Source organism: Numida meleagris, chromosome 10 (assembly GCF_002078875.1).
Source record: "Numida meleagris isolate 19003 breed g44 Domestic line chromosome 10, NumMel1.0, whole genome shotgun sequence".
NCBI classification, from domain to species: Eukaryota; Metazoa; Chordata; class Aves; order Galliformes; family Numididae; genus Numida; species Numida meleagris.
The window spans coordinates 19,368,515-19,394,457 of NC_034418.1; the positions used below are offsets into that span (position 1 = coordinate 19,368,515).

Consider the following 25,943-nt stretch of genomic DNA (forward strand, 5'->3'; position numbering starts at 1 on the left):
GGGGGGGGGTGGGGTCTGCAAATGGGGAAAAAAATGGAATATTAATTTCTGAAATGGGAACCCAACTGCTGATTCTGTAGTCCTTTCTCCCGTAAGCTTGACCACTCGTCTCACAAGGCAGACTACTTGTCTCATCTCTGCATCAGTAACACTTTCTGCATTAGGCACTTTCCCCAGAGGTGCCCCCCATCGTGCCTCTCGCTCTGGGGGTCTCTTCTCTCCGTAGAGGACTCCTGGGATCCCTGCAGTTCTCAAGGATCTTTAGCTTGTACAAAAAAAGTGAAAGGTAGAGTATAAATCACAGCGCTTCCGTTTAATATCACTGCGGATCTCTGGATGCTTTTGCAAGTTCCCCCTTGATTTAAGTTGCCACGTTCTCAAAGGGCACTGCTGAGTATCTGCCGTCTCCTAATATATATATTTTAATCCCAATTTCTTGCCCTGTCATTGTTAGGAGGAGGATGTGTGGAGGGAGATGATTTAACTAGTTAGGTAGTTCAGATAAAGCCTCAGGATAGCCTCGGATTTACCATGACCATAATGCAAGTTAAAATTATGAACTCTCCTGCCTAAAAGAGGATATAATGGCTTAAAAGTACGCTTTCCTCCCACTGTTGATGTAGCCCCCGTCAATTACATGGTAGCTGCCGAGCTGCCTGCACTGTACGTAAATACCCGAGATGTTAGATGATAATGTAGCTGTTACATCCTGGTGTTAGAGGTCTGGCAGCTACAGCTGTCTCGCTCCCTGTGTCCCACCTAACGAGGCTGCCTGTGCTCGGAGCTGCACTCAGCCGTGTCGACATGCCCCGTGCAGCCACAGCCGCAGCACGCCGCTGCTTTTGTTCCTGGTTGGGGCAGTGGCATTTCGTGTTTTGTTCTGAGCTTTCAGCGCTTCACTTTGGCACTGAGTATATGTTTTTCCTTCGTGCTTTTGCACTGCTGCTGCGTGTGTGCTCGAGCTTTTTCCACGACCAGGATGAAAATAAGGCCCCTCAGCAGGCTCCTCCCCTGTCATGTGTCAGGGCCGTGTCCTCTGCCCCTTACTTTGAGCAGAAGTGAGTTGTGTTGCTCTGAGGTGATCTTGGGGTCTCGGCAGTCAGGGTCAGCGCTGTGCAGTGCCATCCAGTCCCAGGAGGTTGGGCTGGGAATGAGGGGAGCGTTGAGGCTGAAGGTGCTGAAGGCTCTAATCAGGCCCCAGCTCTTCTCTGATCTATGGCATGGCTGAGTAGACCTCGTTCCAGGCAGTTGTTTTTCTGCTCGTTACACTGCAGGGGACATCAGTAGCTATAAGTGGCAGAGGTAGGCCAGATTCTTCACCTCCTCCCCTCAGTATCTTCTGTAGCCTCTCTCTCCACCAGCTAGTGGTTGGTCGTCAGAGAATGCACCAATACCTGCCACCCGGTGGTTGTGCTCTGTTCCTAAGTGGAAGTTACTTGGTCTTCTGGTTTGACTTTCATTTTTATGTTATTCTTTCTGCTTTTTATTTTTCAGAAGAAGCCACTGAAGATGCAGAAGGGCCCAATGAAACAGCTGTTGATGCTGAAGAGCCTGCCAAGGAGCAAGAGAGTGCAGGGGACAAGGACCAGAGTAAATGGACAGGTGGGTTTTGGTCTCCCTTTATCTTTAAATCTAAGAATGGAAAGGGGAAAGTTGGAGAGCACTAGTCTGCAAAATTATTTCCTTAAACAACCATGCTGCACAGCGCTGTCAGTGTGACGTACGTGCTGTGAAGTCTTTGGGTGTAGCTTTGCAACACACTCACGTAGTTTGAGCCATGGTCACTCATGCATCCCCCTGCCAGCCCCGGGCTGCGCTGGGGCCACGGGTCAGAGCTCGCCTGTTCTCACGTGGTGCTGGGCCTGACACGGGCAGTGGGAATCTGCAGCTGGGATTGGAGAAGGAGAAAGGGACTGCCCTTGTTGGCAGCTGACAGTTCTTAGGCTGGATTAAGCATATCATGAAACCCCACCCTGTAGTTAAGACTGGAGAGATTGTTAACCTACTTTTCCATTGTGGTCCTAACTCTGGTAGCAGGGTTTTGACACAGAAGAGCAGAGAGGCAGACCCTGTGCTTGTGCTTTGTTTACTGCTTTCTTTCTGCTGGATCTATGACATCCAGAAACAAACTGCAGATGTACAACAATCCTTATGTTGCTGCGTAGGAATCTGAAAGGTTTCCCTTTGCAAAATCCTTGGGTAGATTTCACAGCTTTATTAAGTTTTCACAGGAAAACACACAATGGAAAATGCAGCCTAGGGAGCTGTGTGTGTATCTGGACAAACAGCGTCCAGAGCCACTGCAAGCCTGAAGTGTAAAGCCCCAGCAAGGTTTATGCACATGGGTTGTTAAATTTGAGGCCTGCTTTCAAACACATAGCAACACTAGCTGTCATCTTGAAAGCAAAAAAGTTCTGAAATCGTTTATGTGCAGTGGATTTGCGTAACAGATACCACCCCTCAGCTTTGCGTTGTTTCTGCTTTCAAGCTCCCTTGAAGAGCATGGCTATGTCATTGTGTCCTTGTGGACTTCACACATGGAAGGGAATAGAAACTAGGCGGTGTTAGTCTTGACAACCACAGAAGAGCATTGTCCACCTGTACAGGGCTATCAAAATGCAGCAGGGGAAGTTGAGATGTAGCCAGGGAAAGATACAGGGAGCACCAAGGAAGCACTCAAACACTACCTTGCTGTAAGAAGACTGCAAGGCAGGAGCTGGTCTGCAGCTCAGCAGAGTGGGAAGGCCATCAATCCCGATGTCAGCAAAACTGAAGAGCAGCCGCCTTCTCTGCTTTCATCTTGACTAAACGGGCCGACTGCAGGAGAGACCAGCAGCCCTGCTGGCGGCGCGGCAGGAACAGGTTGCAAAGGGTTCAATTCAGCCACGTGTGTTCACATCCGTGACCACTGCTTCATCCTTGGGCATTCTGAGGAGGTGACCAAAACAACTCCGACCTGTCAGCTGCTCTCTTGTGAGTTCCCAGAAAATGAGGGAAGTACCACGGGGGGACAGACACAGTATTTATCTGTAAGTAGAGGAGTGGCTGGGGAACCACACACCTGCCAGCTTTGTTTGCCCCAGATTTTCCTGGGAATTGACCAAACAACTGTTTGTAAGTACTGACTGGAAGATAATGAGATGAGGAACAGTCGACACGGATTTGTCAAGAACAAATCATGTCAACACGACCCAATTTCCTTCTGTGTGAGGAAGGCCTCGGTGCAGTCAGCATCTTGTATCTTCTTCTTAGGAAGGATTCTGGCAGTGCTGTTCAGGTCATTCTCAAAATGAAGCTTGAGTCATTGTGATGTAGATAAAAATACTATTAAAAAGATGCGTTTCTTCAGCTCTGGAAAGCCTCCCCTGGAAGATCGTGTCTGCTTCGGAGCTCAGGGTGTCAGGAAAGCAGAGCAATTTCAGAACAGCTGAACAGCACAAATAAAGACCATGGTCGGTATAATGTCAGCTCTGAGGAGAAAGTGGAATAAAGGAGCTTGCCTGACTCAAAAAGAGACCAGAGGGGAGGACAAGATAGGTCTTCTTATGCATAAAATGCTTCTGAATGGAAGAAAACAATTTGATCTCTGTATTCAGGATATAGACAACAAGAAGTAATGGCCCTAAATGGAAAGGAGAAAGGTTGGGGTTAGATAATAATAAAAAAACGTCTCCTGGTACAGTCTGTGAAACGCTGGAGCAGAATTTCTGGGAAGGGGCCTCAGAAGCGTTCCCCGAAGAGCAGGCGAGCTGTGGCCCAGGGTGAAGCGGGCACGGTCCGCCCCGCGCTGGGTGCCCTTCGGAGGTGCTGCGAGCGCTGCAGTTCCTGAAAGCAGGAGATGGGTGAGAAAGTGCAGGCTCCAAGGCAGCGAGGAGTGTGCCAAAGTGGGGACACTACACCCACTCTGTTTGTCGTGCTGCAAATTGATCATCACGATCCTTAGCAATTTGCTCATCTTTGGTACCTCGGTTTCTTAACAGTGGATGGCACAATCAGTTTTGTGAGATTTCTGAAAAAAGGCCTCGTGTGGCTGCACGGGCTCCGTCGGCGTGGACGGGGCCGTGAGTCAGGGTTGTGTGACCGCTTTACGGCACAGCTGTGCAGGCTGTCCTGGGATTGGTGTTGCTGAAAGGAGAAACCTCGCTGCTTTCATTGTAAGTTTGCCAAAATGTTTTCAGCTGCAAAATAAGTTTATCAATTCATTTTTGTACTTATTTTAGAAGAGAATATTCCTAAGCAAAAACATTTTTAAAGTAATATTTTCCACTAAAGTACATGAGAGGAAAGCTCCGTCCCAAGCGAGAATTCCCGTTACCTTGGTTCAGTTCTCACGCATCTCGTAGCTCCTGCAAGGTGTGTCCAAGTGCAGTGCAGTTTGCTCTCTGCAGGGCGCACGCTGCCTCTGTGCACTTGTCACAGGCAGCAGTGTTTTGTGGAAAGCAAAGCTGTTGTGTGACTCTGAGAGCCCTTCATGCAGAGGAGATGGCTGCAGGCCCCGTGCCTGCGCAGACCTGCTCTCTGTCTCTCTTGGCAGTGGGATGCAGCAGCTGCTGAGTGCGGTGCGGTGCAGCCCTCTGCCAGAGCCACTGTCCCTTCTGCCCAGGGGTCCTGCCTGCCATCCTGCCCGCCATCCTACCCGCCGTCCTGCCCGCCATCCTGCCCACCGCAGCGCTGTGCAGGGGATGCCCTGCCAGTGCCTGAGCTTTAGAAATTAGCTCACCGTGACTAACATGTGACTTATCACAAACAGAGAGGGAAGAAATGTGGCCGTTCCTTGAGTCCATTTTTAAGTGTGGATGTAAATGATTACATCCACACTCCAGTTTCCAGCTGGAGCCTGAACCCCAGCAGCACAGCTCTGTGCGAGACTTGCAAGATTTGGAGTCTGTTTGTATGTGTTTTTTAGCTAGAGAGAAGCGCTTCAGTTTGCGGTGACCCAGCTGTGAAAGAGACTTTCTTAATGCACTGTCAGTTGTGTAGATGTAGAATATCAGATTTTTTTTCCCCAAAAAACAAGAAACAAACTCTACTTAAAATATGGATTGAAATGAAATATTTCTGGAGGAGTAGCCTGAAGGGCTTTTATTTTTTTTAATGATTTTTTTTTTTTTAATCCATGATGCTCACCTAACACAGAGCAATTAGTGCAATGGAGCGTCCCTGATTCGAATCCGTGGTAGATTGCTATTAAAGGAGGTATTAATGGGCTGCCGAGAGCTGGGAAATTGTTGCAGAAAAGTGTGTTTATGGAGTATGGTGCTGGCAGGCATGATTTCAATCGGATTTGACATGTTTAACATAAATGTATACTGCACAGCTCCTGCAGTTTATGAATAATTCCTACAGGCCCACTGCCTTTCTAATTACTGAAATTGAAAAAAACAGGTCAGGCACATCCTGACGGAAATCTATTACTGTCCTCCTGCCCCCCCGCCGCTTTTTTTTCTATTTTTTTAATATATGGCATTTGTTGAGCACTTAATGGCCAGAATGCTCAGTGGTACCAGAGCAAAGAAAAGGAGAGAGCTGGCGGGGAGCAGAGCAGGGGGCCATGATGGAGCATCTCTTGACCCTGGAGTGTGTGTGCCCTGTGTGAGACCTGAAATGGGATGGGGATGGGGATCGGGTGGGAGAGTCGGTCCCATTGTGATTTTCCTGAGTATTTACAAAGCACAAAAGGTTCCTGGGCACCAGCTCCAGCCAAGGAGAAACTTCGGGCCGGGACTCAGGGTACTGGGACTGCCTGGAAGCTGCCTGATGTTCAGACTTGGGCTGCCCTCAGCTCACACAGTGCCAGCAGGTGCTGTTGTTCTGATGTTTCCATGAAGTGAAGGGAGACAATGGCTCCATGGCAGCCCTCTCCCCGGCTCCGACAGGGTCCCATCTTCCCAGCTGGCCACTGGCCTGCTGGAGCCAGGAGCACCCCAAGGCCCAGCTGCCGCACTGGGCGCAGTGCTCTGCAGGCTGTGTCAGTGGCTGTGTCAGCCCTCCTGTTCTCAGGCACTTTTGCTGCACGCCCCCCAGCACACGGAGTCCATGCCCTGCTGCCAGCATCTCTGCTGTGCTCGTGCCCTTCCTGCCCGGGAGCTCCCACTTGCTGCAGCGCTGCCTGGCGCTGCCCATCCCTCCTGTGCTCTTCTGGAGGAGTGGGTAAAAATAGTGTTGTTGATACCATTGCCCAAGCTCTACACATTGATTTTAGTAAATGAGTTGATATAGACTCTCATGGTAAGTTAGTCGAAATATTTATTCAATTGAATTGGATGGTAATATTCACCCAGATTGATGGCTAGTTCAAGAACCTTATGGAATAGGTAAATATAAAAGATTACCTCTTGTTTCCTCTGTAATGCAAAACAAACAATATCCCATGGTTCCAAACCCGTAATCTTAGGCATCATTGCTGGGAGGAAAGGTTTTAATGCACCGCTTTGCAGGTGTGGGGTGTCTCTGTGTTTGAGGCAGGGTGACGTTGTACTGACGGGTCTTCCCTGGGCCTGGTCAGAACTCAGCTGCCCCGTGTCGCTGCATGAGCTCGCTTTGCCCAGCCGGCTCGGGCCGTTTCTCTCCCCATTGCACTTCTCTGTCCGCAGGCAGCACCCCTGGAGCCCCGGCGTGGTGCCGATGGCTGGGGGCAGCGGGAGGTCTGCGGGTCGGTGCGGGCACTACCGCTGTGCAGTGCACAGTGTCCCAGTTGTTGGTGCGGAGCAGCCTCGTGGCACTTGGGCCTTTCGGGCTCTGTCGTGTGAACATTCAGTGATAATTCTGTGGTTGGAACACGGTGTGGGCTGCAGGTGTGACACAGCATTAGAAAAATGAATTATATGACCATCTTCAGAGCTGTATTTTTGAAAGATAGCAGTAACGATCTGGGTACAAAGGTGTGCTTGCAGATCCTCGCGTATTCACCTCTGTCTATCATACAGTCGCGTTATTTATCAAATACAGATTTGAAAAAGTACCGTAGAGCAACAGGCAATGTACAGTCCTGCTAGTATGGCTACAACATCTTATTAGAACGAATGGTACCTTCAGGGAATAGGGAATGTAAACAGACAGCGTTTCATGAGGAAACATCCAACCATATATTATTAACACGAGAAGTAACAACCAGCAGCACTGTAGCGGTGCTCTACACCCAGGTGCCATTTCTGGGAGGCCTGGGCCATGCTCTCACAGCTGCTGCGTGGCCGGGGTCTCTTGGCAGAGCTCTACTCCCACATGTGTTTGTGCTGTGCTGTCTCCAGGTGCGTCCTGCCCACTTCGGCCGGTGCTGGGTGAGCGGCTGCTGCGGGGATGGCCTGGCCCTGCCCACACAGGGGGTGAGGGCTGTGTGAGCGTGGGACGGGTAGAACAGCCCTCCTGTTCCTCAGCATTTCCAGAGGAAAACAAGAGCCGCTGGAAGGATGCTCCTGCGCTGACGGGCAGCCCCATCCAGCCGTGGGCTCGTGGTGCTGGGGGGGAGCTCCAAGAAAACGTCAGGGAGAGCTGAGCGGAGGGAGGCACCACCAAATATGGAATTTTATTTTCCATCGGGCGATGAAAACACAGCTCCCCACCCCGTTGGAAAACTTTTTCCCAGGCTGACGGCTTAACTTGGTGGGAAGAGACTGCATGTGGGGGAGGGGTCGTTCCGTTCTCTAAATCAATGGAGATAGCAGAAACCCCACTGTAAATTTCTAGGGCAAGTGGCAAGCTGGTTTACGGAATGCAGGGAGATGAGAACCTCTGGCTTACGGAAAACAGCATGAATTAATAATCATTTAATTGGCTTCTCCATTATGTTGCTGGGCTGGGAGATGGAAGTTTAGATGAAGGGGCTGTCAGCGGTGCTTTAGCTAAAAGAGCCTGATGGCTGGGCAGTGGGGGAGACAGCTCCTGCCCACCCGGATCAGGAGGAGTCCGCTTCTTGGGACACACCTGAGAAAAGGAAGGACCTGCGCTCGTGGAAGCATCCCATTCTGCCCCGGGGAGATTTCCCTTCCTCCTCTGAAATGCAGGAGGTGCCGAGGATGCACAAGCAGTCTCCTCAAGGCCCCAGCAGGACAGCACCGTCTTGGTGCACGGGGCTTCCAGGTGCATTTGTGGAGTAACACAGATCTTCCTCTGAGGCCAGGTACTCTGAAATAATCCGCTTAGAGGGTCAAAATAATGCAAGTACTAATAGGTAGGTTGTCATACATTGTGCTGTAAGTCCACATCCTTCGTTCCTGACTTGCCTTTGCCCCAAGACTGGCGCTGAGCTGCAGCCGCGGGAGCGGCGCGTCCTCGTTTCTCCAGGCAGAAGAGAGCTCTTAATTCCTCTGATCTGTGATGCGGACTGAATGTGTCACTTAGTGAATTTGGCTGTTTATCAACAATAAACTTGAGTCTTGAGTTAAAATTCCCATCTGAGCTGTCAGCACAAAAAAATGATGCTTAGAAGAAATATTCAGTATGTGTTTTACAATTCACTGCAACAAAGCAGTTTCTCTGGGATGTGGACAATCATTAATAATTCTGATTTTGAAGGATAGAAGTTAGGGATGGATCAAGTGCACTTAGAAAAATGGACATTTTGGAAGCGGTAAGTAAAAGTAAATTTTAACTGCTTTTCACTTTTCCCTATCTCTGCGTTGGCTGCTTCCCAGTAGGAAGGAAACTGGAAACACAGTTGGGGTTTCAGAGATTGTACGTAGCGCTCAGCAGCAATGGGACAGTGTCCGCAGTTGAGTCACTGAATTCAGCGGCTGCATGGGAAAGCTCCGGTCAGCGAGATGCTGGTGACAGCGTGCAGGGAGGGGGTGGCACAAGGGGGAGCGGGCTCCTGGGGCACTGGGTGCCCCGCATGCAGCTCCAGGTGCTGCTCCAGCTGAGCTGCAGGAGGTCGCGTGGTTTTCTGATGCGGTTTTGTAGTTACCTGCTGGTCCTCCCCCCGTTTCCAAAACTAGAAGTGTTTTCATCCGTTATTTGGAGAGGTGACCTTCTCCAAATGGAACGTTCAGGTTCAGCCTGCTGATCTGACCCGAATGAAAGCCTGTCGTTCTGTGCAGAAGTGCTCCGTCACAGCTGGGTCTGCTGGGAGACATTCATAGTAGCAGCGCCCTGCAGCAGATTGTGTTCTGTGTGCCCTGCCTGTTTTCTGTTTCCTGGAATTTGATAGGATAAGGGGTAATGGCCTCATGTTGCACCAAGGCAGGGTGAGGTTGGATATTAGGGAAAATTTCTTCTCCCAAAGCGATCGGTCAGTGGCACAGCTGCCCAAGGGGTGATGGGGTCACCGTCCCCAAGGGTGTCCCAGAACCGTGGAGATGTGGCCCTGCAGGACGTGGTTATGGGCATGGTGGGATGGGTTCGGGTTGGGATCTTAGAGGTCTTTTCCAACCTGAATGATTCTACGATTCCACAAAGTTAGTTTGCCTCTGTATGTCTGGTGCTAAGGGCTGAGGCCTGGCAGGGAAGGACAGAAATACAAATCACATTCCTTACTGTGATGTGCTGCCTCTGAAACACGACTCATGTCGGTAAATGAAGGGTCTGTGAGAGGGAAGCGGTTTACCTGGGTTTTGCTCTGACTGCATCCTCTGAACGAGGCGCAGACACCAGTGAGCTCACCAGGAGAAGAGGAAGGGGGAAGAGTATGGGGGGACCGGTCTGAGAATGCTGCCGTGCCTTGTTAATCGGCAGCCGATCCATCATATTAAATATCCAGCTGTCATATATTACCTTTCAAGTGAAAATGAATAACTCCCATTAAGGGCGAAATGGGTTTGAAGTCGATTCGAGACAGATTAAAGTACTGTTATGAATGTGTGTTCGGGGAGGAGGAGACGGGGGCTGTGTATAATATACTTGTCCTTACAGTTTTTAAATAATAGATGTCCCACAAATTTATGTACTGCAGGCTGCCAGGGTTCGGGGGAGGGGGAAAGGTCAGGGATGCGCCTTCTCTGAGAGCCTTAACTTGCACAGTGCCTCACTGCAGCTTCTGGGTTCCTCTCCTGCATCACTGAAATGCAGCAGGATGCGCTGATCCTGCACCTGCAGGTTGGGTCCCACTGCTGGGACTTCGTGGGACCGCTGCTGGGAAGCGCCCGCGATGTGCGCTGTCCCCAGGGATGCGTGGGCCCAGTGGGTTGGTGCCATCCTCCTGGGGCCGCGTGGCACCGCACCCAGCACCCACCATGCAGTCTGCTCATCCACGAGCACAGCTTCCAGCCATCCCTGAGGTGGATGCACTCCAGGCTGTTCACGTGCAAAGCTTCGGGTGCTCAGAGCCAGGGGTTTGCATCCTGCTCTGCCACACCTGCCCAGCTGCTCTCAGGAATGATGTGTTGGCCTTCACATCTGACCCAGCATTTGTGTGCCAGATGCAAGTGCAGAGAAGGAGTCCTGCACCTAACAGGCTGTAGGCAGCATGCGTAAGTAGCTGCGGTTTCTCTGCTTCTGGCTATAAATGACACAGTTCCCCTTCTATATAAGATAATAAGAACAAACTTTCTACATCCAGGTAGGCTTTGTAGGATATGGGTTAGTCCGTGTACTCATCCTCACACAACTCAGCAGTGTGTGTTTCAAGAAAAAACAGCAGTGTAAATGGAAACATCGTCTTCATCCAACGTCAGCCTCTTTGGGGATGTCCTGATGTGAATCTCTTCTTGTTGCAGCACCAGCCAGCCAGGCAGAGAAGGAGCTGATGGAGCCTCCAGCATCCTCTAAACGAATACCATTTCCCAGCAGCTCTGAGTCGCCTCTCTCCTTCAAATGGTCAAAAACTTCAGAGGAAACCAAATCGGAGCAGGTAAGGACAAGCACTCGGCTTTTTGCACATCTCCAAGTGGGTAACTGTTTCATCTGTGACAAAAGTAAAGAGTAAAATAAATGAAAGTGGGTGAAAGGTGGTAACTGATTGCAGGAGAGGACATCAAATTACTAAAGTCTAGCTGTAAGGAATGAGGAAAGCAGCAGCCATAACAATTGCACAATTCATTTTCTGTTCTGCAGATGTACCAGTGTCCATACTGCAAGTACAGTAACACGGACGTGAATCGGCTGCGGGTGCATGCCATGACCCAGCACTCAGTGCAGCCCATGCTCCGCTGCCCACTCTGCCAGGACATGCTCAACAACAAGATCCACCTGCAGCTGCACCTCACTCACCTGCACAGTGTGTCCCCTGACTGCGTTGAGAAACTCATCATGACGGTAAGTCACGGCATGGGCAGGCATGTCTGCTGCCTTCATAGGGAGTGCGAGGAGTGAAGGGATGGCCTGATCTGCGTGAGCTGTGCTCACTGCAGTGGGCTCAGGGGCAGCTCCCTCACCCGTCTGCACTCTGTCATTGAGGTTTCTCCCATCCTTGCATGTTTCCTTTGCAGAGACCAGCTTGTCCATGCTTGGGCATTGTGGCAAATGGCAATACTGCAGTGCCGAGTGAGTAATCTCCTTGTGAAGAAATTGGAATAAATAAGATTTCCTTTAACTACTGAGATCATTGCATGGGAATACATTTTGCACAGATACTTCTGGGAGATGCAGTGGCTGATGTGTTGTGCTGGTTTTGTTGCAGAGAGGGAAGATACTCAGGAGTTGGTTAGCAATTTCTCGGGAGGACAGCCAGGGTGATTAAAGTAACATTACAGGAAATCAGGTATCGAGTTCCTGCTTAGAATATGATTTTAAGAACCAGTAGGGTAGCTTCCCTTGGCAGCCTCGTCTGGGGGAGGAGAGCCAGTCCTGTTGTGCAGCCCGTGTTCTGCACTGTTCACTCAGTGAGGATTGTTGTCGTGATTATGTGAAATAGGATGGTTGTTACTGCAGTCAGGATTCACTCCATACAAAATGCCAATGTTTTTTTGTGTAGCAGTTCACTTTTTTCAGAGTAACAAGCAAGGGATGCATTGACATTAGCTCAAGGGAAGTGGAACCTTGGTTCCATTTCTAGAACAGATTGTCAGTGTTGTGCCAGTGTCTATGCTGTGATTATTACTGCTTGTGCAGCTTCTGACATTCAGCAGAAACTTCAGACAGCAGATTGTGGTTTAGCATCTTGCGTGGGAGCCCTTCTCCAGTGCTGCCTTCAAGGGACCAAAATTTGGCTATCTCAAGAGCCAGTGCTTGGTGAGGAACAGCAGATCAGCAGCAGTGTTCAGGTTGCTGTTTTGAGAGGCGGTGTTGTGCTCTGGCCCCAGCAGCGCTGCTGGCTGCAGATCTCTCCAGTGCTGCACCCATGGGACGCTGTGCCAGCACCGGGCCTCGCGGTGGGACGCACCGCACAGATGCGCTCACCGGAGGCTGGCTGTGTTCGCCAGCACTCATCTGCTTTCTTCCGTAAATAATACTTGGAGTCCCAGCGTGTTCTTTCATGAGTTCTCTTTTCTTGGGTTGCACATGAGTGTGCCTTTCCATTTGTTAGAGTCACTTTAAGATACAGGTAGAGTTAATAACGCACATTTTCAGAACCCTTTCTAAACTCACAAATTGGATGTATTGTCAGATTTCTACACTTTTTTTATGCAATCTTCAAGGCAAGGTTGTGGCTGCATTTAAGAACTTGTTGCCAAGTACACAAGTGTTTGTTTTGATTCCTGGCAGTTCTTGTTCTTTGTGATTTCTTTCCTGCACCCCAACTCTGTTTTTCCCTTCTTTGCTGATTGCTGATCACAGGGGGCAATAATAACATTTGTCATAACACTCATGTTCTTTTATCGATTCACTTTCTGTGGCGCCAACTAAGCAATCAAATGCAGTGCTACCCAGCTTTTCTCTTACCGTTCTTTGGTCTTCCCTTTCTAGCACCCTTCCAGTCTTCTTGTGTCTCCTCACATGCCGTTGTGCTGCTCATCTTCCCTCTTTGCTCTGTGAGCCCCCTCTCCCCTCATTTTCCTGCCCTCTCTCTGCCTACGTGGCTCCGCGGGAGTCACGGTGCAGGGAAGGCTCACAGTGACCACTCTTGGACCATCCACTTGTAACTGCCTGGAAAAACTCTGTGTACCCAAGCAGGCACCACACCTGAAAACCCATTGAAAACCCAGCCAAAGTGACAGGTCCCACCCAGCATCTTCTGAACAGCAAAATATAAAGAGACTTAGGAAGACCGACGAACAGCAGATCACTAATGTTTACAAGCTATTTGTATCCACAGGCTCAAGCAGGGGTTGCTCTGCTCTGGTGGACCACTGCATGCTTCAAGGTAAAGGAACTGTCCCATCACAAAGACCATCTGGGACCTACATCTATTTTAATTGTTGGTGCCCAACTGTGCATATACCTTCTGAGGATTTGAACAAGTCTGGATGGCTTCTAACTAAATTGAAGGAAGACGTTTTGACCCAATGAGAGAAGTAAACAGAAGCTGAACCCCTTTCTTAGGCCAGTAAACCCAATCCATTTACTAAGGGTGTCTGCTGTGCTGTTGTGAGGGTGGTTTGTTTGGGCTGGGCTGTCTGCAGGGCACGCAGTCTACAAACCCACTGAATGGCAAAATTAGTGTTTGCTCAGGTGTTTGCCCTCTGAGATACACAAAGACTGACAGAAACCTCTTGTTTGGGAGCTCAGGGCAGTGCCTAGGGGACACAGCCAGAGCAACTGCTGTGGTATGGACAGTTCTCTCAGGTCACTGCATCTTCTGTGCCAGAGCAGGACCTCATTCTTCTGCTGCAGTGTGCAGCACTTCTGCTGAGAAATGTGGAGATTGGCTTATTTCTGGTGCTCATTGTCTTGCTTCTTTTTTCTGCAATCGTGGCCCTGGGTGGCTGTTTGTTTGTCTGGGTAGAAAGTCTGATTCTCCTTCTTCATGTCAAGCTGCATGCAGGTCAAGAAGATGGCTCTTTTTTGGTTCGTATGGCAAATATTTGGTGAGAGCAGTGTGTCTTGTGCAGAACCTGGCAGCATGCGGCATTCGTAGTGTTGCTTATTCTGGGTTCCTGTCTTAGTCTGACGTGCGGATCGGGCCTCGGCGCTGCCGAGTGAATCGCAGACCAGTCAATGGGAGCAAGGTCCCTTTCGACACAGTGTCTTTGCGCTCGGCATTTGGAGGAGGCTCCAGTTAATAATACCTTATCAGACGCCTTTCAGGAACCTGCAGTGTCTAATATGTCTGTTGCCATGGAAACAGCTACTTGCTTATGCTCAGCATCTCATATCTGCGTGGCTCGTGCCCCGTCCTTTCATAGCGGCGCGCAGCCCGGAGGCTGTCCTGCGGCCGGCGGCTCGGGGCAGGGCTCCAGGGGCAGCGTAGCGGTGCAGAGGGGACCAGGAGCCCTCGTCCCCCCCAGCTACACACAAACGTGGCTGGGTTTATAGCGCGCGGCGTCTCGGCCGCGCTGTGCTCTGATCGCCATCTTCCCACCCAGCAGCCTCTCTGCCAGGCTCAGGCCCGCTCCGCTCCAGCAGAGAGCCCCTTAATGAGGGTGAAGTGCAGTTCGCCGGCTCAGTCGATTGACAAGACTGATGGGCTCGAAGCAGGAGAAGGGACGGCTTCCCAGAGCTCCCTCCCCCCGGCTCGGCGTGCGGCGCACTCCTCTCTCCCCATTGCTGTTGTCAGTCCTCTCCCGGTGTTTCCGGCATTTCCTTTTCATCGTTTTCTTTTCTCTCCTGCTCGACCAGCAATGGTTTCTCATCCCTGCCATCCGCACTTCTCCCTCACACCGTCTTCACATTTTTTCCCCTTTCCTATTGTCTTTTCTCATTACTCTCTCCCTTCGTTGTCATTCAATTTTTCTCTCTCCCTCCTTCTCGCCCCCTCGTGCTCCCCCCTTTCCCTCTCACTCTGTGTCTCATTCTCCATCTCGGATGAAGGTAATGAAAATAATCGGGCTTCATTAATTCTGAGCCCTGTGAGATGATAGCCATTTGGAGCCATGTTTGCCAATTAGATGGTCTAAATTAGAAGTGACCTTGGTATACTGCCATCGCTTTGCCTCTCTGAGTCTAATGAAGCTTTTCACTCCAGCACCCTCTCTCTCTCTTTGTAATGGAAATTACCTCCTTTGTCTGGTTCGGGAACCTTGCATGGCGCGCGTTTCCCCCTAGGTTGCGTGGACATGGGGATCGTAATGTATCTCCTCAGACCCCTTCTGGAGATTTTCTTTTGAAAGCTGCACCATTTTGGCGTTCCTGGGCCATTACAGAAGAGCCACATGGACTGTCCACGTATGTGGTCGCTCACACTGAGGAAAGGAGGAGAAGGCAGATGCAGTGCGTGAATGGAGCTGCTTGTTCATGTACCCAAAGATTAATTTCCGGACGTGCCAGGAATAGGGCTGTGTGCCCCCGGGGCCGATGTGGCGCTGCGCAGCAGCTCAGTGCAGTGTCTCAGCACGGTGGGACTGCTGCCGATGGGGCATCACCACCACAGTGTCAGCTGCGGGGAGCAGGCTCACAGATTCTTCCCAAAGCCATGGCCTGGCGGGTCCGGCCGTGTGTCGGAGCGTGCTGTGTGCTGGAGGTGCTCATGGGACGGGGGAAGGAAGCACGGTGTGTCCGTCTATAGTTCTTGGCAAAAAGTCACTGGGCTGTGTTGTTCAAGCAAGTGGCCATCGGGGTGCCCAAGTGTGTAGGTGGATCTCTTGGTCATAAGGGAACTTTTTGTTCTTGAGGAGATAGAATTTCATCTGACAGGTTCTTGGACGTGCAGATTTGTCCCAGCAGTGGCTGCCATCTCAGTCAGTGCCGTTCTCCTGCAGCGCTCCGTGCCTGCTGTGGGCTGCCGGGGGATGAGAGCAGGACGGGGCAGTGGGGCCTCAGCTCGTGGGCATGGCTGGAGCTGCTCACACACGTCACGGGAGGTGCCGCTGCAGCCGTCCAAGTGCTGATGAACAGAACCTGATGGTTATATTCACACCCAGCCACTGGGCTGTCAGAAAGAGCAGATAAGATAAGAGTGAGCCACAGATCCTTCCCCATCCCTCAGCTGGAGCAGTGCAGCTTAATACTGCGAAAGGTGTATGTATGGAAGGAAAGGAAGAAGACAAATCACATTTGCCTGACTTAGGTCTGTAGGGTTGTTCTTTTAACAACAGTTCAAACATACTGACCTGTTGCTGTGGTGAAGTGGCTGGTGTTGAGGGGAGTCTCAGCCCGGGGACACAGGTGCGCAGTGCAGCCGTGGGTGGGCTCCCAGAGCACAGCCCTGACAGTGGCTCTCGGGGGAAGGGGCAGGAGGGCCCTGAGCACAGAGCTCCTTCCTCTGTCCCCAGAACCATCAGTGTGATTTCAGTACACCTGAAGCACAGCGCTGTGTTTCAGAACACCCCTCCTCCTCTTACCTGTCAGGTGACCGTGGCCCACTGCACCTTCCTGTCCCCTGCCTACCCTTGTTATTTTTGTCTATATTAAAAGCAGCAACAACATGCCCAAATAGGACACGGTGTGTGCTGCAGCGGGTTTGCAGTCTGAACAAACAAATGGTTCAAACCGAGAAGGATGGAGCTCGGTGTTGGTGCAGAACCGCTGGAGATGTGCAGCCCCATTCTGCGCTCTGTGGCTGCCGGGGCTGGTGCTGCTCTGCAGGCCAAGGATGGCAGCGGCTCGGGTAGGCCGCAGAAGCAGAACTGGTGCAGATGCTTCCTGGGGCAGCACTCCACCGCTGTCCACACTGCTGTGCCCCACATCCACACCCAGCGTTCCTGGGCCCTGTACTGCTCTCAGAGCTTTTTTCTTTTTGCCGTTTTGGCTTTTGTGCCTGCGGCACACTTAATGTACTGCAGCCTTTTTATTTCTGTGTGTGTGCGGAGGGAGGGGCGGGAGCTGGGTGAGAACTGTGGCTGCGGAGATGCAGGTAGATAAAGGTAATTACTTAAACACATATAGGGCAGGACTTATTGGTTTGGAGACCCAGATTAAGATGCAGAGGAGCATGTGAGGTTGATGATTATATTTCGGGGAGAGTTAATTGACGGAAGGTGAAGGCAGACAAAGAACCGCTGCTTACTGCCTTCTTGAATCCCAATCAGGAATTATGATTAAAGACGCGGCGAGACAACAGAGGCCTGATGAATTGGTGTCTTTTTTTTTTTCTTTTTTGCCGTCATTCACACTTGATTGACTTCAACCTTTCAAGTGCAAAAGTCTCTCTTTTCCATTATTATTCATAGCCATCTGAGTTTTTCTAATTAAAGTGTATGAAAACAATTACTGATCCGTCGTACTGAGTCTGGTGGTGGGGATGGCTGCCTTACTGTAATGTGTGTAAAAAGCCCGCAGTTCTCTATAATGATGTGCAGCTGAGGTGTTAGATAATTTTATTCTTTTTCTACTCTGTTGGGTTTTTTTTTAATTTCTCATCATTTATTTTTCGTAATTCCTGAAGATCCGAGGAAAGCACTCTCCCTGCTGACAAAGCTGAGAGGGGCAGCGCCTTTCTTCCTCAGCATCCCTGCTCTCCCCGTCCTCAGAGCCCCACAAATGGACGGCGACCTCGCGCCTCTCCTGACCCACCACCCGCAGCCATCAGTGCTCATGGTTACAGTAAAATGGAATGGATTTGGTGTGCCTAGCATCCCTTGGTGTGATTTCTCAGTGCCACCCTCCCTGCAGGTGTCTGCAGGCACACTGCTGCTGTAGGTGCAGTGTTGCTGTGTGCTCAGTGCTGCTGAAGGTGCAGTGCTGCTGTAGACATGGCACTGCTGTAGACATGATGCTGCTGCTGCTGCCCTCAGCAGCTGAGGCAGCTCCACATCCCTTGCTGCACGGTTTGGATGGCTGCAGCCACTCATGAGCCTTCTTTCTGAGGGCTTTGGCAGACCACTTTTGCTTCCATTCACTTAATGGAACCAAGGTTGGTGGGATTTGACATCGATAAAGGAGGCTTCCTGTCCTGCATGGAGGTGTGCAGTGTTTCGGGTGCAGTTTCACCATGGTTTGTCAGTATCTCATGCAGCTTGGTCAGGGCCTCCTGGTCCCCAGCTGTGCAGGAAGCAAGCTGTCCTGCATGCAGGTAGCAGCCCCAACAGCTGCGTGCCTTGTGCTGTGTGTGACCAAGTAGACCTGAAGAAATGGGGTTTTCCAGAAAAAGACAAGTGTAAGCATTTGGGACTTCCGAAGAACCACACAGTGTCTTCAGCTCTGTACAAATGTTGGTGCTCAGGTGCTGTGCAGGAATGATGATGTACTGAGGAAGGTGCAGATTCTGGGCAAACACTTGGAGAGAGGCGAAGGGAACACATCAGTCAGAGCAAGGAAAGGGTTACCTGCAGCTTTGTATTTCACAGACAGCTTGCTGTCCTTTTAGTCTTTCCTTATTCATCCTTTCCTTTGTCACCTCTCTCCTTATTTGTACTTTTCTTTCTCATGCCCCTCCCTTTCCTGCATCGATACACTTTGAAAACAGTGCTGCAATGCTCCCTAGTTCAAGATTACAGTGTACTTTACGAGGTATGATTTAATTAGGGGCCTTATTATGTTTTCAGCAGCTTAAGGTGGGCCTTTCAACTTATCTACCTAATTGGTTGCACAAGAAGTTTCACAGCCCATGACAAAACATTGTCAGTGATCAAAGTCTGAATTCTACATAAAGGAAAAATATTAATAATAAGATTATTCTTCAAGTGTGCACTGCTAATTATGTCCAGAATGTAACTGTAGAAACACTTTTGACTGATGTGAGCTTTGTCTAATAAACATGAGTCTTCAGTGAGCTATGAAAAGTGATGCTCTGACTGTACAATGCTGGTGTCTAATTTTGCCACTGAAGACGTTAAAAATATTTTCCTGTGCTTTTCTTCTCCCTCCATCCCCACCTCCCTGTCTGCAGGTGACGACACCTGAGGTGATGATGCCCAGCAGCATGTTTCTGCCAGCGGCTGCTCCAGAGAAGGATGGGAGCTCTACCACCGAGGAGCCAGGGAAGCAGCCTGGTGAGTGCGGTCACTGAGGCCCACGCGTCCCCCTGTCCCTAGGCTGCCGTGGCCAGGGACATCCCCCCTCAGTGATCTCCAGTACCTGGACGTCTCCCGAGGATCACAGTTGGCCAGCAGGGCTGACTCTGTTCTGTGCCAGCACTCGGGTGTCCCCGTGCAGGGCAGGGCAGGGCAGGGCAGCTCAGAACAGCACAGCTCACACACCATGGCAATTCACGTGGAAATTGTATTAAATCGTTGTGAAGGAGACCAGATGGGAGCAGTGAGAACGAGGTGGTAAGAGGGCTTAGAGAGTTGGTTGGGAAACCACCAGGGCTGCAACTGCTGGCACAGACTTTGCTAACACCTCTGCTGCTGCCATAGCTCAGGTGCGTCCGCTGGGGAGCTTTGAGCTGCTGCAGTGCTTGTCCGGCTCAGATCTCTCCCACCTGCCTCGTTGCCATGCTGTGTTTTGAACACATGGCAGTTCAGTCGTGGCTTTGCAGTGTGACATTAGAGCATCCCAAGAACAACATTCTGCATGGGCAGAAGTGTTTCATCTTAAACTTGGCAGAAAAGCAGTGTCAGTCTACCTTCTGTGCCCTTCTGGCAAGTCCACGAGGACTCTGGGAACTAAGACAGCCACTGCTTCCCTTCAGGCAGTCAGCACAAAGGCAGTGATGCTGGTGGGACAGCGCTCATATGGGCAGAACAGCCAGCGCTGCGCTGGGCAGTGGGATTCCCTCTTCAGCTTCTGCCAATATCTCACTGCCTTTTCTGGCAGAACTGTACTATGAGACCCTGGAAAAGGGGCAGTGCACCAAGTCCTTGTTCTTTCTTCTCTCTCCGTCAAACAACACCTTTTGTGCTGCTGCCTGTAGTACCTGGATCTCATTCCTGTTTTAGCTTTGATAGGACCAAGACTCAAATGCCGTGTTCAGATGGGGAAGCCTTCTTACTGGAAATTAGTCCAGATATCAAAGAAATAAAGCAAAAACAGATAGGTGGCTGGATGGCCTTCACTTAAAAGGGAGAATTAAAGGTGGTAAATGCACTAAGGAAATGTGTATGTGTGAATCATTTTCAGATATTCAGAGTGGGAAGAAAGTAAATTTTGTAGGCTTATGCAGTGGGTTGTGATGAGGATAATGGGCTGGTATTAAAAGGAATGAAGGTAGAGGTGAAATGTTAGAAATATCTACCTGTCTTGCAAGGGGAAAAAAAACAGCCCTTGTGCATCAGTGTAATTTCCAATTTTGTTGTGATTTTGTTTTCACAGAGCTCTCTGAGGACTCTGGAAAGAGTCTTTTGCCATCAGAAGGTGCAGAGCACAGTGGTGAACCCAAGCCCACTCCGGCTGATCAGAGCTCTGCCAGGGAGGACTCTGGTTTCCTCTGCTGGAAGAAGGGATGCAACCAGGTGTTCAAGAGCTCAGCAGCCCTGCAGACACATTTCAATGAAGTTCATGCCAAGCGGCCCCAGCTGCCAGTGTCTGATCGCCACGTCTACAAGTACCGCTGTAACCAGTGCAGCTTGGCATTCAAAACCATTGAGAAGCTGCAGCTCCATTCCCAGTACCATGTGATCCGGGCAGCCACAATGTGCTGCCTCTGCCAGCGCAGCTTCCGAACCTTCCAGGCCTTGAAGAAGCACCTGGAAACCAGCCATCTGGAGCTGAGTGAAGCCGACATCCAGCAGCTGTACGGTGGTCTTTTGGTCAACGGAGACCTCCTTGCTATGGGTGATCCTTCACTTGCAGAAGACCACACTATAATAGTTGAGGAAGATAAGGAGGAAGAGAGCGACTTGGAAGACAAGCAGAGCCCGACAGGGAGTGATTCGGGGTCAGTACCAGAGGATTCTGGCTCCGAACCAAAAAGGGCCTTACCCTTCAGGAAGGGCCCTAACTTCACTATGGAGAAGTTCCTAGATCCATCTCGCCCTTACAAATGCACAGTCTGCAAGGAGTCTTTCACGCAAAAGAACATTCTCCTGGTTCATTACAATTCAGTTTCTCATTTGCATAAACTGAAACGAGCCCTCCAAGAGTCTGCTACTGGGCAACCTGAACCTACCAGTAGCCCCGACAACAAACCCTTTAAGTGTAACACGTGCAACGTGGCCTACAGCCAGAGCTCTACCTTGGAGATCCACATGAGGTCTGTCCTGCACCAAACCAAGGCTCGCGCGGCCAAGCTAGAGGCAGCCGGGGGCAGTGGCAGTAGTAATGGAGCTGGCAATAGCAGCAACAGCAGTCTCTCTTTGGGTTCATCTACACCAAGCCCAGTGAGCACTAGCAACAGTAGTGCTTTTACAACCACCAACACAAGCAATTCAGGCACAGCTCCCATTCCCAGCCTGCTCAATCAGGTGCCCAGTGACACCATGGGAATTCCTCCCATAGGTAATCCTGTTAGCACTAATATCTCCTCCCCTTCTGAGCCCAAAGAGGTAAACCGAAAGAAGCTGGCAGACATGATTGCATCCAGGCAGCAGCAGCAGCAGCAGCAACAGCAGCAGCAACAGCAAGCTCAGACCTTGGCACAGGCGCAGGCCCAAGTCCAGGCCCATCTGCAGCAGGAACTGCAGCAACAAGCTGCTCTCCTGCAGTCTCAGCTCTTCAATCCAGCACTTTTGCCACACTTTCCAATGACCACTGAGACCCTTCTGCAGCTTCAACAACAGCAGCATCTTTTGTTTCCTTTCTACATTCCCAGTGCTGAGTTCCAGCTCAACCCAGAAGTTAGTTTGCCTGTCACCAGTGGTGCACTGACACTGACTGGTACAGGTCCGACTTTGCTGGAGGACCTGAAGGCTCAGGTTCAGCTCCCTCAACAGAGCCATCCACAGCTCCTTCAGCAGCAGCAAGGTCAGCTGTCCTTGTCACAACCTCACTCTGTCCTTATACAGCAGAGTCAGCACCCAGAGAAGAAGAATAAACCTGTAGTGAAGGAGAAGGAAAAAGAAACCCCACGAGAAAGTGCGGAGAGGGGAGACACTAATGTGTCGTCTAAGGAGTCTCTGCCTGATAACTTAAAGCCCAAAGACAAGAAGGACTTTGTACCCGGCAGCAGTTCAGAGCCCTCCTTACTGCCTCCACGTATTGCATCTGATGCGAGAGGGAATGCCACAAAAGCCTTGCTGGAAAACTTTGGCTTTGAGCTTGTCATTCAGTATAACGAGAACAAGCAGAAGGTGCAGAAGAAAAATGGGAAGACGGAGCAAGGTGAGAACTTGGAAAAGCTTGAGTGTGATACATGTGGAAAATTCTTTTCAAACATCCTCATCCTGAAGAGCCACCAAGAGCATGTTCACCAACATTACTTTCCCTTTAAGCAGTTAGAGAAATTTGCCAAACAGTACCGAGAACACTATGACAAACTGTACCCGCTGCGGCCTCAGACCCCAGAGCCACCGCCGCCGCCTCCACCGCCCCCACCTCCACTCCCTCCAGCACCTCCTCAGCCAGCTTCTACTCCTACCATTCCTACTTCTGCCCCACCGATTACCTCTCCTACAATTGCACCAGCCCAACCATCTGTGCCACTCACCCAGCTCTCCATGCCAATGGAGCTCCCCATCTTTTCACCACTGATGATGCAAACCATGCCACTACAAACGTTACCTGCTCAGCTGCCACCCCAGCTTGGTCCTGTAGACCCTCTGCCTACCGACTTGGCCCAGTTATACCAGCATCAGCTTAACCCAAGCCTTCTCCAGCAGCAGCAGAACAAGAGGCCACGGACACGAATCACCGATGACCAACTCAGAGTCCTTCGGCAGTATTTTGATATTAACAATTCCCCAAGTGAGGAACAGATCAAAGAGATGGCAGACAAATCTGGATTGCCCCAGAAAGTGATCAAGCACTGGTTCAGAAATACTCTTTTCAAAGAACGCCAGCGGAACAAGGATTCCCCGTACAACTTCAGTAATCCCCCTATTACCAGCCTGGAAGAACTGAAGATCGACTCACGGCCTCCTTCTCCAGAACCTCAAAAGCAGGAGTACTGGGGAAGCAAACGGTCCTCCCGGACACGCTTTACTGACTACCAACTCAGAGTCCTGCAAGACTTCTTCGATGCCAATGCTTATCCAAAGGATGATGAATTTGAGCAGCTGTCTAACTTGCTGAACCTCCCAACACGCGTCATAGTGGTGTGGTTTCAGAATGCCCGTCAAAAAGCTAGGAAAAACTACGAGAATCAGGGAGAAGGCAAAGATGGGGAGCGGCGGGAGCTTACAAATGACAGATACATTAGAACAAGCAACTTGAATTACCAGTGCAAAAAGTGCAGCCTAGTCTTTCAGCGCATTTTTGATCTCATTAAACACCAGAAAAAACTTTGTTACAAAGATGAGGATGAGGATGGACAGGATGATAGCCAGAATGAAGACTCCATGGATGCAATGGAGCTTTTGACTCCTACCAGTTCCTCCTGCAGCACACCGATGCCCTCGCAAGCTTACAGCACACCTACATCTTCAGCTAATGCAACCTCCTCAGCTTTTCTGCAGCTCACAGCAGAGGCAGATGATTCCTCCACTTATAGTTCTAAAGTAGAAGCTACAGATGAGAAACCAAAGCAGTCTGAACCTCCAAGTACACAGCAAAACCAAACTCAAGAGAAGCAAGTGCAACCAAAGCAAGAGTCTCAGCAGCAACAGGACCAAGGAGAACAGAAGACAAGTTCAGCACACCAAAAGATTTCACAGTTATCCTCCCCCTCTTCATTGCAACAGCCACCTCCGCCTCCTCAGCCTCCTCAGTGTTCCTTGTCACAGTCAAGCCCAAGTCCATCTCAGCTGTCACATCTCTCCCTCAAACCTATTCACACGTCCACCCCTCAACAGCTGGCAAACCTACCTCCGCAGCTAATCCCGTACCAGTGTGACCAGTGTAAGCTGGCGTTTCCTTCCTTTGAGCATTGGCAGGAGCATCAGCAGCTTCATTTTCTGAGTGCACAAAACCAGTTTATCCATCCCCCATTCCTGGACAGAACGCTGGATATGCCTTTCATGCTTTTCGATCCCAGTAATCCACTACTTGCGAGCCAGCTGCTGTCTGGAACATTACCACAGATTTCAGCAAGTTCAGCTACTTCGCCATCAACACCAACATCCACAATGAACACGCTGAAGAGAAAGCTGGAGGAGAAGGCCAGTGCGAGCCCTGGAGAAAATGACAGCGGGACTGGAGGAGAAGAACCTCAACGGGATAAGCGCCTAAGAACAACAATTACCCCAGAGCAGCTGGAAATTCTGTATCAGAAGTACTTGCTCGACTCCAACCCAACACGGAAAATGCTGGATCACATTGCACATGAAGTGGGCTTGAAGAAACGTGTGGTGCAAGTTTGGTTTCAGAACACCCGTGCGCGGGAAAGGAAGGGGCAGTTCCGAGCTGTGGGGCCTGCCCAAGCCCACAGACGGTGTCCGTTCTGCCGAGCTCTCTTTAAAGCAAAGACAGCTCTTGAAGCTCACATCCGATCTCGCCACTGGCATGAGGCCAAGAGAGCTGGATACAATTTGACGTTGTCTGCTATGCTCTTAGATTGCGATGGGGGACTCCAGATGAAGGGAGACATCTTCGATGGAGCAAGTTTCTCCCACGTGCCACCAACTAGCAGTGATGGTCAGAGTGTTCCTCTCTCTCCCGTGAACAAGAGCATGGAACTGTCACCTCGAACTCTGCTGAGTCCATCCTCCATCAAGGTGGAAGGGATAGAAGACTTTGAGAGTCCCTCCATGTCCTCGGTCAACCTGAGCTTTGACCAAACAAAGCTGGACAACGATGACTGCTCTTCTGTCAACACTGCAATCACAGACACTACAACAGGAGATGAAGGGAACGCAGACAATGATAGCGCAACAGGGATTGCAACCGAAACCAAATCGACATCAGGACCCAGCGAAGGTCTGACAAAAGCTGCCATGATAGCCATGTCTGAATATGAAGATCGGCTGTCTTCTGGCCTGGTCAGCCCAGCTCCCAGCTTTTACAGCAAAGAGTACGATAATGAAGGTACTGTGGACTATAGCGAAACATCCAGCCTTGCAGATCCCTGCTCACCCAGCCCTGGTGCAAGTGGTTCAGCCAGCAAATCTGGGGAGAGCGGTGATCGGCCCGGACAGAAACGCTTTCGCACTCAGATGACTAATCTCCAGCTAAAAGTTCTTAAGTCATGCTTTAATGACTACAGGACACCTACCATGCTGGAGTGTGAGGTCCTGGGCAATGACATTGGACTGCCAAAGAGAGTTGTTCAGGTCTGGTTCCAGAATGCTAGGGCAAAGGAGAAGAAGTCCAAACTCAGCATGGCCAAGCATTTTGGTATAAACCAAACAAGTTATGAGGGACCCAAAACAGAGTGCACTTTGTGTGGCATCAAGTACAGCGCTCGACTGTCTGTACGTGACCATATCTTCTCTCAACAGCATATCTCCAAAGTTAAAGAAACCATTGGAAGCCAGTTGGATAAGGAAAAGGAGTATTTTGACCCAGCTACTGTACGTCAGTTGATGGCTCAGCAGGAGCTGGACCGGATCAAAAAAGCCAATGAGGTTCTTGGTCTGGCAGCTCAACAGCAGGGCATGTTTGATAACACCCCTCTGCAAGCTCTTAACCTTCCTGCTGCATACCCAGCACTACAGGGCATCCCTCCAGTATTGCTCCCAGGCCTCAACAGCCCATCCTTACCAGGCTTCACTCCATCCAACACAGGTGGGTATGGATATTATCACACTGCTCAGAGACGCAGATGAACTTGACGCATCTTTAGCACAGTTGGATGTTCCTTTCAGAATGACTGAAATAGGGTGCACAGCCCTTTAGTCCGGAATGTTTACTTGGCAGCAAATAAGCAACAGGTATTTTATCTTTAATTCCCAAGTTCAGGTTTGCTAGCAAAATCTGAAATAGAGCAAAATCATGCTGCAGATCTGTTTCATTAGCAAAGACTAAAAAATCTGATGCACCTTCAAGGAAATTGAAAATAGAGGATTTATCAAATAGAATACGAAAAGGACTAATGTGCTGAATGCATTGTTCATTATATCTTTCCTTTTGATATTAAATTCAGTTTATGTAATGCTGTCCCAAGTTTTCAGTAATTCTGAACAGTT

At 50.2% G+C, this 25,943-nt stretch overlaps 1 protein-coding gene across 1 annotated transcript in view; it reads left to right on the plus strand.

The window, feature by feature from the left end:
• Positions 1-25,943, plus strand: part of ZFHX3 (zinc finger homeobox 3) — a 510,940-nt gene that overhangs the window by 476,112 nt on the left and 8,885 nt on the right. The window contains 5 exon segments of the mRNA XM_021408156.1: positions 1,495-1,602; positions 10,647-10,780; positions 10,984-11,184; positions 18,734-18,836; positions 20,098-25,542. Coding sequence (XP_021263831.1) covers positions 1,495-1,602; positions 10,647-10,780; positions 10,984-11,184; positions 18,734-18,836; positions 20,098-25,542 — 5,991 coding nt within the window.